Source organism: Crassostrea angulata, chromosome 10 (genome assembly GCF_025612915.1).
Source record: "Crassostrea angulata isolate pt1a10 chromosome 10, ASM2561291v2, whole genome shotgun sequence".
Taxonomy (NCBI): Eukaryota; Metazoa; Mollusca; class Bivalvia; order Ostreida; family Ostreidae; genus Magallana; species Magallana angulata.
The window spans coordinates 22,207,743-22,220,691 of NC_069120.1; the positions used below are offsets into that span (position 1 = coordinate 22,207,743).

General features: G+C 34.8%; 1 protein-coding gene across 1 annotated transcript; it reads left to right on the plus strand.

Annotated features, from left to right (window-relative positions):
- Window positions 1-1,469: 1,469 nt before the first annotated feature.
- On the plus strand, window positions 1,470-12,555 carry LOC128167431 (uncharacterized). The gene is made up of 19 exons (XM_052833152.1): window positions 1,470-1,624; window positions 2,603-2,740; window positions 4,944-5,008; window positions 5,597-5,709; window positions 6,149-6,217; window positions 6,467-6,607; window positions 6,798-6,924; window positions 7,038-7,155; window positions 7,273-7,436; window positions 8,333-8,477; window positions 8,567-8,714; window positions 9,120-9,206; window positions 9,536-9,700; window positions 10,008-10,188; window positions 10,379-10,635; window positions 10,871-11,020; window positions 11,287-11,365; window positions 11,763-11,871; window positions 12,146-12,555. Exons 2-19 carry the CDS (start codon window positions 2,664-2,666, stop codon window positions 12,231-12,233), a joined length of 2,283 nt encoding a protein of 760 aa, XP_052689112.1. The 5' UTR covers window positions 1,470-1,624; window positions 2,603-2,663; the 3' UTR covers window positions 12,234-12,555.
- Window positions 12,556-12,949: the final 394 nt, after the last annotated feature.

Genomic DNA, 12,949 nt, shown 5'->3' on the forward strand with positions numbered 1-12,949 from the left:
TTATACACATCAAACAGACAAATTTGAGCCCTTGATAATTTTTTCATGTTCACTTCCTTTAATAAAGACTTTTCGTGAAATATACTTTTACGTGAGTTTGGTATGCATCAGCACCGAAGGTCTGATTCCAACTGACTATAATTTACAATTTAGAATTATATATAATGAACAATGGAATAACACAATGAATGATTAACATAATAAGTACAGAAGTAAGAAAATCAATTATAAAGTACCTATTGAGTACCTCGTGACATGTTAGCAGCATGTACATAGAAGGATTAATAAGATGAAAGAAGTGTCAATAAAATAAACATAAAAAGAAGTCAATTAAAAGATTAGCTGTCAATCACTGTGCCTCAGGTGGGATTAACTCAAGGCTGCGCGGAATTTCGAGCGTTTTTTAACCGTTGTTGAAATAGAGGGAACGTTTTTGTAACAATTAACACAAAGTCCGAAAAAGTTAATTTACACAATAATTAAAAATAGTCCGAAAGATTGAATGTCACACCATGACACATGTACTAGATAAGATAGTTTGATTCCAGTTTTCGACTTAAAAGGTTTACACAGGCACGTAGCATCGTTTTTGATAGGGGGAGGGGGGGGGCAGACTCGTCCAAAAAATCTTGACAAGCAAAAAAAAAATCCTAATCCGTGGGGGGGGGGGGGGGGGGGAGGCGTAGTATATAACTTCAATTTCACTCCTTTCCTTATTTTCATATCAATTTTTTACATTTTACATACTCCCAAAAAAGTGGGGGGGGGGGGCAACTCTATGTTAATTTATTTTTTTATATGTAAATTTTAATAAAATTTCCTGCTGCGAGAAAAAGTGGGGGGGGGGGGCAGCCCCCCCCCCCCCTCCTGATACTACGTGCCTGTTACAGGATACATGTATGTAAGTTGTCATAAATGAAAATAAGCATCTTTAATGTAATGCTCTCATATAGTATTTTGTACGATGCTATAAGGGATGGAATAATTCATGTTTATAATATAATTGTTGTATGAGGATTAAAAAGCAGGTCTTATTGTTTAATTGCTAGAAATCTAAAATATTTAAAAAGGTTTAATCTTAATTTGAGACAAAAATGAATTAATATATCTAATCCACTAAAAAAAGTAATTATAAGAAAAATTTTATTTCTGCAGGATTATATGGTTTTGGAATTAGAATAATGACAGATTAATTCATGTGTAGAATGAACTATATATTCATTTCAGTCGAAGTATATCTAATTTATCATAGCACATGTACATGTTTGTACCTTTAATAGTGCCGAACGTATATCGACGCACGTGTCAAATGTTTGAACGATTTTAAACCCTTGTTTGTATCTTACATAAACTTATATAATGTAAATGAACAATAATAGTTCATCGTCGGAACGAAATTGTACGTCGACGGTAACCAACCCTCATCGAAACCAAACACGTTTTTGGGTCATGGGTCACTTTAACCTGCTACACGTGAGTCGGTGTGCCGGTGTGCGACCTTTCCGACCAATAGATTGGTTTCGAAAGGAGGTGTGACCAATAGCCTGCAAGTTGGCGACACGTGATCAGATATATCGTGCTGAGCCGAGAGGAGGCAAACAAAACTGCCGATTGGAAGTTTACGGTAAGATGTGTATCTTAGTAGTCTACCGATGTCCATTAGTTATTGATTTTGGTATACATGTAATTACTTTTCATCAGAAATGCAGTCATGCCTGTGAATTGCTACTCTTGTATATTGCCTTTATATTCGCTAAAGTCAATTATCAGTCCACTGTTTTGTGATTAGTTTTCATGTGTTTAGATGCTTATTTCAATGGTCAGCGAAGTGACTTAAAGCTGTGTATATTATATAAATAAGTGGTAATAAAAACGCCATGGGGATAACGTACAGGTTGCGCAACCCGGTTTAATTGAAACCGGCGTACATGTATCCGTATACATAACGCATATAATTTAATCTTCTTATTAACAGAGAAGTTGACTTTGGTAGTTTTACAATATGTTAAAAAAATTGATACACTGTTCCTTATTTGTCTTCAAAATGAGCCATCTCCAAATGTTATGCTTTATATGCTACATGTATTTAGTTGGTAAAGTGTGTCTTATTGAGGGGTTAATAGTATAAAAAAGATTTTATGCATTATAACAGTGTTATCAATTGTTTCAAGACAAATGAATAGCACATTTTACATCAGTGAAATATTGAGTTTTTACTGTATCTTGCCCAAATTCAGTTATTTACTTTTGCCTCTTTTAAGAATGTAAGCATGTATTTGTAGTCTGGAGCATGTATTTATTTTGACCTTATAATATTTGAATTCGACAAGTTTGAGTTTTTCAGAGGGGGCCATGTGCATAGTAACCACAGAGTGATAGTTCAACGAATATGGAATAACAAATATTGGACATTTAGTTCCAGATAATATATATTTCATAATCTTTTCATAATGATGTCACTCAGATGAAAAATCTTGTAAAGTAACAAATCATAAGTCACTACTAATTAGGGGAATTCACACAATGTTTTTGAAAATTTCCAACCTAAAGATCGACATTTAAACTCATATGTATATCCAATTATTTTGATTGAATTTTAAAGAATCCCACTCCTCTGTCCAGAAACTAGCTTGGCTGCTTTGGCGAAAAAACAAGGTCAGAAAATGCAGTCCAAAATTCTCACTGGCAACTTGACCTTCAAGTCTTTAAGGCCACCAGACCTGTCCAATTGTAGTAAAGGGTAAGTGTCAAAAGCCAAATGAAATGTCTAGTAGTCACTTTTATTTCAAGAAAATTTATAATCAATTAACGGTAAATAGAAGTCTGATGGCATTTATGTATATTTGCAATTTTGGATCGGCCAGGTTTATGTTGATATTTTTTTTCTGGAGAATGCATGTGTATTGTTTGATGGTATGTCCCAGTTTGGATGAGTCAAAATTAATAGCTGTTTTACCTTCCTCTGCTTTGACTAGTTTAGCACTGTCATGAATGACAAAGGATTTGCCTGATAGATATTTCAATTGAGTTTTGATGGTTGACCAGTTCAATATTTTATAAAAGATGGGGAAATTTTGTCAGGATAGAATTGACTGCGGATGAGTTGACTACACAAACACAGTTGAATTTAAGCATTTCTGTAGTTTTCGCTTTTTGATTATTTTTTATTAAACCCATACCAGCATGATACAAGGGTTGATCCAAAATTAATGTCAACATATGTACCGCTTTTCACATTTGCGCTGTATTGCATAAAATGATGCATCAAAATTTTCCTTATCAAAACTCTAATTTGAAGTAAAGTTTTGTTTAAATTTCGTTGAACACTCAACAAGATATTGATGTTTATAGCATGGTACATGTATATACGTGACATTGCCGCGTCATGAAATTACGTCTTTCTTAAGGTTTCTATTTATATATATAAACTACATGCTTCAAAATTTGAAAAAGACCCAAACAACACAATATTTTGAAACGGATATATTATAGGCTATTCCTAACTGTTTAAAAAAATTACGGAACGTTATCGTCCATTTCGGATATCTACGCAATGCCTTTTGTCTCAAGATCAAGGAAGACTGGACATGCAAATAGTGATTTGAGGCATTTTTTTGCTTTGATGGATAGAAATCACTAGAAAATGTACTGTAATAGACATATCAGCCTAAAATTGAGAGCAAGTGAACAGGATACCCTTAATGTGGTTCCAATATCCAATAAAAGGATATGTCATGTTAATGAATAGATTAAATAGACAGAAGATATACACTCTGAAGGAAAGTGAAAACTAGGTTCTTACATCATGAGCTATATCATAAAGCTATGTTCATGATCGACTTCTTGAAGAGACTTTGACAAACTGATTGCACATTAAATAATATCTGATATACTACCCCATCGATTACAAAAAGAGTAATTAAATACTTTATGAAAAAAGGTAAAATAGAGCATCGTGACCAATTTTTATTGAGTACCAAATTACGAAATTCTACAAGAATGCCAAAGATCTAGAAATGACGTTGCTAGCGTGCAGCAACTATCCTTGCTTCACGCTCTACAATATATATAATCTTTAGAAATATTTATCATATAATGCAATAAAATTTTCAGAACTGAATTGAATTAAATAGATATCTCAAAGCAGAAGTTTTTGTCACTTTACGTGGATTTTTCAAGATTTTAACACATCTTTAACATTACTTTTGGATCAACCCTCGTATTTTGCATATCCATGCAATGGTTTGTTCACAAAACATTTTTCTAAATTAGATAATTAGCCTTACCAAGTTACCTTGAATGTTGAATCACTGAATGATAATTTGGAAATTGAATGATACATTGTTTGATGGAAGAGTTGAATCCCTTGCTTGACTGTATATTGCTTAATGTTATATGATGCTGAATAGCAGTTACTTAAAAGTTGAAAGATTTTTTTTCCTAATAGAAAATAGATAATAAAGATATGATGAAGGGACAACCATGTTTCAGTACTTCAATATTGCTTGGCAATATGTCATGTGTAATTCTTGCATGATCCATGCTTTTTGTCAACTGCATTGAATTCAAATACTGAAGACAAATGGGCAAGATCTTTTCACCCCCATGCACCTTCAAAACTGTGGATAATGAACAATTACTCTTAGGCGTACAATGAAGGTGAGGGTTGAAACCTGTTAGGTAAGTGCAGGGCCTTGATCAATGGATTGCCTGCCGGTAATCACTTCGATCATTACACCTGAGTGACACTGTAAATTTTTCTTACATAAACCTGTGCAATGACTCAGACACTGTTGGGAGGTCTTATATAAGAATTTAAAATTATGTAAAAAAAAAAAAAAAAAATTCAGTTTTTAATTGTGTTTGTTGATAATGTTATGAATAAAATCCATTCTATTTGCCTAGCTGCTAGAGATATGCTATTAATGTTTTGTATTTTCCAGGGAGCTGTGTGAATATTTTGAGAACAGCTATGACCTGAACGAGAGCTTGTTCACTTCACTTAATGGTATATTTTACTCAAGAATTGCGAATCCTTGAGTTAATTGTATTCTATTAAAACAGGAATAAATCATTTAATAATTATCTCATTATTAAACTCTGAAATAATATTTCATTATTTACTCTCTCTCTCTCTCTCTCTCTCTCTCTCTCTCTCACCAGTATTGCCACCCCTCACTTCACCACCCAGTTTAAAATACAGAAATTATGAATATGAAAAATAGTAGGCTGAAACCTTAGCTGCTTCATACTTCAAAAACAAGTATCATTTTTTGTAAAACTCAATGATGAACTTTAATTAATAGAATGTAATATTACCAGTATATATTGAGCAACATTGTTTGTATTCTCTCACTCCCTCATGCACTCTCAAACATACAATCTGATGAAATTTTTTGAATAAACTCTCAAAAAATATTATGATTTAGATTCATGTCAACTCAATAATTAAAAAATAAATTGAAAGTAAATAGTAAACCTATAATAAAATGTTGAAGATATTTCATTTAATTTTATTCATACTGTGAAGACCAACAGATTTATATTGCATTTTTATAGACATTTTGTTTAAAACTTCTTTTTCATTATTTTCCAGACGATTCTGTTTTTTACAAGTGCCCAGACCGATTACGACTGCCACTGATTTTTTACTTTTGCCATACGGCAGTGGTGTATGTCAACAAACTAATGTTGGCCGGCCTTATTAAGGTATGTTGTATTTTCATATTTGTTGTACATAACTTTAATTTCAAAACGATCCGTCAGGAGAAAGCTTAAAAGCACTTACAAAAATTTAAGTGTAAAATTATGGGGATTAATCTGGAACTTTTTATCAGGGATTAATATAATTTTATATTTTACGTGAATACAGAAAGTTTTGAATCAACATAAGATCATTTTTATAAAAAAAATTTGTAGAAATAATTTTGAATAACCAGGGTATATGAACTATGCATATTTTATTGTGATTACATTAGGAAACCGCTCTGTTAAATCAAGTTATTTATCATTTTCCCAAGTGGAGGGTTTCTGATCCGCTCAGCTTCTCACAATGTACATGTATGTTGAGTGGAGCGGATCAGAAAGTCTTGACGTGGAAAGACGGTTATTTGAAATATTTGAATATGAATTATTTCACTGATTCTAGGAACGAGTCAACTTGGAATTTGAGACCATGTTTGAAACAGGTGTTGATGAAATGTCCTGGGATGATACGGTAAAAGTTCTTTTTATAATCTTTGTCTTTAGACAACTTTGTCTAATTTATTAAGGGATTAAAATTTTATGGGGTCATTTTTATCCCTCCCAACAGGGTCGAATTCATAATATTTCCTTATTTTGCTGTAAAACAGGTGCTGAATTATTGGAAGTAAAACAAACTGTTCTTATCCTTTTCATAATTTTGTTTCCAAAGTAAACATTGAAATGACATTTTTAAGACTGCAATTTAAAGTTGAATTTACAGGAGAACTACCGAATGGGTGGCAGTTACAAGTGGCCCTCACTGAGTTCCGTTGTTGAGTACAGGAGAAATGTGCGTAACCTGGTCTTGAAGGTTATTCATGACACACCACTGGATCTCCCCGTTACAATGGAATCTCCATGGGTATAATTGTTCTTCAAGTAAAAATAGTATATTTATATGTACAGATATTTAGCAAACTGAATTGTTGGGTTTTTTTTCCTTGGATTTTTTGCTCAGAACGTTGTAATTCTTTTTGATTTGTTTAAGTGAGTTATTGTGGATGGTCTTCATCTCTTTGCTGTCATACAATACTTGGTAATACATTTTGTAGTGGGCCATTTTGATGGGCATTGAGCATGAAAGAATTCATCTGGAGACCTCCTCTGTGTTGATCCGTCAGCTGCCTGTTGAAATGGTCACCAAGCCAAAGGGATGGGTGTACGCTCCATTCAAATGTGGTAAGATCAGAATTTGATGGCCAAAGCTATGATGTGAAGAGATGTTTTTAAATGATATCTCGAATAGAGGGATTACAGTGATAGAAAATGTTGTTCACTTATGCTGAATGCAGGTGGTAGAGTGGAGGAGAATCCTTTGATATCTGTGGAGACACAAGATGTCACCTTTGGGAAACCGAAAGACTTTCCATCGTACGGATGGGACAATGAATATGGAGAGTTCTCCACCAGGTTAAGCTTAGTTTGGATCTTGTGACTGTTAACCACTAACTTTGAATAGTTGATCCATTAAAGCCATTTAGAGTAATGCAGACAAAAGTTTTATAACAATGATGTTTTCATTTGTAGAGTCCCTGCATTTGAAGCATCCAAATTTATGATCACTAATGGGGAGTATCTGGAGTTTGTGGAGAGCGGTGGATATGAGGATGAGAAGTTCTGGACGGAGGAGGGCTGGAAGTGGAAGGTGTACCGACAGTCCAAACACCCCGTCTTCTGGGTCTGCAACCATGGTAAGTCCAGACACACTGTCTTCTTGGTCTGTAACCACAGTAAGTTCAGACACCCCGTCTTCTGGTTCTGTAACCACGATAAGTCCAGACACCCCTGTCTTCTGGGTCTGTAACCACGATAAGTCCAGACACCCCTGTCTTCTGGGTCTGTAACCATGGTAAGTTCAGACACCCCTGTCTTCTGGGTCTGTAACCACGATAAGTCCAGACACCCCGTCTTCTGGGTCTGTAACCATGGTAAGTCCAGACACCCCGTCTTCTGGGTCTGTAACCATGGTAAGTCCAGACACTCCGTCCTCTTGGTCTGTAACCACGGTAAGTCCAGACACCCTGTCTTCTGGTTCTGTAACCACAGTAAATCCAGACACAACGTCTTCTGGTTCTGCAACCATGGTAAGTCCAGACACACTGTCTTCTGGGTCTGTAACCATGGTAAGTCCAGACACCCCGTCTTCTAGGTCTGTAACCACAGTAAGTCCAGACACCCCGTCTTCTGGTTCTGTAACCATGGTAAGTCCAGACACCCCGTCTTCTAGGTCTGTAACCACAGTAAGTCCAGACACCCGGTCTTCTGGTTCTGTAACCATGGTAAGTCCAGACACCCCGTCTTCTGGGTCTGCAACCATGGTGAAGGAAGTGGCCATCTTGTGTTGCACATAGGATATACATGTATATACAAAAACAATTTTCCTTCTTATATTCACTTTTTGGACCTGGGACACTATATTTTTACCTTTCTTATTGATAATCCAATAATTTTTAATTACACCAAGTTATAGCTATAAATTGCAAGTGTCAGGATTAAATCTCAATTGTTCTCAAGTACCTGTATCGGCACAAAGTTATAGTTTAACTCATACAGCATTATTTGAAAGCTCTTGTTACTTTTCTTCCAGGTTGTAAGGGAGGCTGTGGTGCTGATTTGTCCAAGTACTCACCCTGCCATTTTCCTAACAATCGGACCAATGGGGTCATAAACGGATCCCTGACCAATGGTCACTCCAGAGAGGTCATCAATGGCGGGGAAAAGAGGACTTATATGTGAGTCATGTCTACTTACTGTTTTGGAATTGAATGCGTTAAATGTAATTGGAGTGAATCTCATTTCTTGTGATGGATGGTTTGTGTAGGTACAGAGCCATGTTTGATGTGCTCCCCCTGCCTGTTGATTGGCCGGCTGAGGTGAACTATCATCAAGCGCGCGCTTTCTGTGCGTGGAAAGGATTTGGTTTCAGACTTCTGACTGAAGCTGAGAGAAATGTGATTAAAGGAAAGAAGGTATTTTTACTGTTAAGGACACACCAGAGGTTCATCAATTTTATATAATTTTCCTTGATATATTATTCCTTATTTATTAACATTCAAACCTGTTACTTCCCAAAATTTCAAGGTACATTACCAGGCTATTTTAGGAGCTAGAATAGTTAGAATTTTCCATAAAATAGCATGCAAAATGCATTTTAATGCCTATAAATAAAGCCATACTATACATTTTCAATATCTTGATTAAAAAAGTATCATATAACATGAAAACATAATCATGGAATTACTTAGTGGAAATCTTCAAATTGTAGAGATGGGAAGAAATAGAAAAAATGGAAGATAGGTCTCGTGTACTTAAGTGTGATTGTGATTGTTTTAATATTTTTGGAGAATATTTATGTGTGATTTTACTGATTTCAGTTGGAAACTACACATGGCATAGATGGAGACATTATCTACCAGAAGAAGCCAAAAGCCAATATTAACCTGCACTATGGTTCATCTACAGTAAGATCAATTGTACCTGATATTTTCTTTGCTTTCATCTTAATTTCTTTGTTTGGTTTTCCTTTTCATGCCCCCATAAAATGAATATAGTATTTTCTCAGCACCACTACCAGGTACATTAGGTAAACACCATCAAAATCGAGTGAACACAGTCTTCTATTAAAATTTTATTTTAAAAATTGAGTAATTCCCCTTTGTATGGTGAAGTGAGAGAAAGTCTGCATTCTTTATCTTATTTTTCCAAAATTTGACCCTTGAAACTAAATATCAACATTTTTTGGTCAAACAAGAGTGATGTACAAGTTGAAAGTTGATTGGTTGTTTTACAGCCAGTCAACATGTACCCTGCCAACGAGCTTGGATACCATGACGTGTTTGGAAATGCTTGGGAGTGGGCCGAGGACCACTTCAATGGACTGAACGGTTACAGCAGCCACTGGTATTATGACGACTTCTCCTCCCCCTGCTTTGATGGTAGACATAACCTTATTCTGGTGAGCACTGGAAAATACATGTACTTGGTTTTATTTAAGATGAGTAAAGGCTTTCAGGAAATCTGTGAGGTTGCCATGGTTTTACTGCCGATGCCTTATTTTCCACTAGTATTTATCACGCGATTTTGTATCAAATCGCAACTATCAATTTATTTGTTAAAATAAAACTTCATTGAGTTCAAAACTTTCTGAAAAATAAAAACAAGATTTTAAAATCCGAAAGAGTTTCTTCTTGTCATTTTAATTCCTTAATCTAATTATGTTTAACAAGGAAAACCTACAGTATTTTCAACCTTCTAAATTTCAGGGTGGTTCTTGGGTCTCTACTGGGGATGAAGCATCCAAGTTTGCACGATTTGCCTTCAGAAGACATTTCATTCAGCATGCTGGATTCCGCATCGCTCGATCTCTACAACTAGTCGACAAAATTAATGTCCCGGCCAGACTGGTCAAGGATGAGGTTTTTGTTCTCGGAATTGGTGTAGAGGGTAAGAAATTCTAAAGTTTTCTGTCTTTGACATTATGCCCTTTATTTTGCCAGCAACACTCACATTTTGGCCCCATTCAAAATTAAGGCTTCCACAACACCTTAGAAAAACTCTAACAGTTCCACCAATTCTTTAATCAATGTTCATATTTTATGTCTTTAATGATTAAACAAGACTCATAAACTTGCAGAGAAAGAAATTCCAGATGCTGATGAGGTGGAGTATAAATGGGTTCCCACCACCAACTATCACTACAGCTACGATACGGAGGACTCCTTATATGGAATCATTGAGCTGGAGTTTGGGTTCCGTGACACGTTTCCACATAATGTGGCACAACATTGCCTCTCCCTGCAGAAGAAGTACCAGTGTGGTTCCAAGTCTGCTCTGTGGCTTGGAAGTGGTGCTGGCAGGGGGCCACTCGAGCTCACCAATGTCTTTCAGAATGTAAGTCTTGTAAAAGAAAATCTAAAAAATATTAGTTGTTAATTATGCTCATTAAATATGTAATGCTACAATAACTTCTTCGTACCGGTAATTTTGTATATTCATGCACAAGGAAAGAATGTTTAATCCCTCTCTCTCTCTCTCTCTTTCTCTCTCTCTCTCTCTCTCTTTCTCTCTCTCTCTCTCTCTCTCTTTCTCTCTCTCTCGTGGTTCTCACTGCTCTTTTTACCTTCAGGTGTTGGGCGTAGATTATGCAGCCAGATTTATTGATGCAGCTCAAAAACTTAAGAATGGCAAAGCTCTCTCTTACAAAGCTGGCAATGGAGAGCAGAAGACAGCAGTCATGTCTGGGGACTATCAGCCTGATAGGGCAATATTCAAACAGGTAATTCATTACTTTTATTTCTTTTTTATTTGTAATGATATGAGCTGAAAGCAGTAAATTGATTTCATTTTTATTTATTTATAAATAAGAGTAAAAATGCTACCCAGAGATTAAGTTGTAATGTCCAGAAGGACATATTGCATGGATGATGTTTCCATAAACTGATAGTGCATGTTATGCAAAAATTAATGAAATATTCAATTTATTGAAATGATGAATTGTATTGTCATTAGTTCTCATTAGCAGATGCATGGTTTCTCTTTCAGTTGACATGGATACCCAATGAAATCTGTGATCACGATATGACCGTTGTGACCTTTATGGACAGGACAATGAATGCCAAAGGTACATGCTAACACTGGTAGCTGTCTAATTTTGTAAAAATATATGCGCTGATGAAATTATTTCTGGTGCAAAAGCAAAAATTCCACAAGATATAGGTTAACATCAACTGCTTTTTCTCTCTTTTCATCCTTATGAAGCTGACTAGAGAATGTAAACCAATTTTCATATGCGACAAGTTTATTTTTTGATGTACCGATTCTAAACTGGTTTGCCACTACATATGTTTGGGACATAATCTGATACCTACTAAATTGACAAAAATATTAAACACATGAAAGAGTAAATCTCACGAACCTCAGGAAATTTTCTAGCATGTATTGGTCATGAAAGTTGGTTTACAGTGTAGTGAAAATCAGACTGGTGTTGAAATTATGATTACATATTTCTTCTCTCTCAGCATGGCTTGCTCGACTATGGGAAGTGACTGTAAAATCAGGACTGGTTGTGATAGTGTCCAGGACAAAGGAGTGGAATAAAGACAATCTAGCTCAGTACTTTGGAAACAAGTGAGTATTTCCAAAACATACATCGGAATGTAAAATATGAATAGAAAATGTTTATACATAGACAACTATGGTAGAATTATTTGCTGTTTAATTTCTTATAGAAATAATTCAATTCTGCAGAAGTAGTAAAATTCATTGGTTCACTTTTAAAGAACATAATGTTTTGCTATTTTATGACACAAGTACAATTCAAGTCCAGAGATAAAAAAAAAAACTTTAAAAAAAAAAATTGTTCATCAGCAATAAAAAAAAATTATTTCTAATCTCATTGTAGCCTTCTGTTTAAAGAAGCACAGGATCTGAAGTACACTTCAAAGAAAGGGGAGGAAACTCTCCAGATCACTGCCTGGGCTCGCAAATAAAACATCAATCCCTGATGTTTGAACTTTTTGTATGAAACGTAATTGTTGTTTACATTATTTGTTTTTCTGTTTATCCCAAGTTTCAGAGACTTTTCTTGTTGATGTTTTGAGACAGACTTTACCATTGATTATTTTTTAAGTGTTTTTGAAGAATATTTTATGCTCATGTATATACATATTTTGACAATTTTTCATGGAACTTTTTTCCAATATTATTACTTGCACATAGATTTGTTAATCACTGGTTGGTGTCAGATCTGTGACTTTATGTTCATAACTTTACATTGTATTAATATAAAAATAAAATTAAGTTCTTACTAGTTTTCATTGTTTATGAATTTCATTTTGGTATATAGTGGGGACGAAAAATCCAACAAAAGTTAATTTTTTACATGATTTATGCATTACAAATAAACTTTAATCTCTTAATGCCCTCAAATACCGACTTCTCTGGCTTTTTTTGGCAGGGCTTGGAAAAACACCACGCATCCCTATCTCCAAATTGGATACATTGCACACCTCTTAAAATAATAAACTACTTTTTCATGCAAAATAATCTTCACAGATTAGTTTTGCAAAAAATTGAAGTGTATAATATCGGTATTTGGTCAGAATGCAAAGTGATTAATAAAATTTAAAAAATGTATTGAAAAAATAAGCATAGATTACCATGCACCCTTACTTTTTTACTTATTTAAAAAATCTCTTCTACCTTG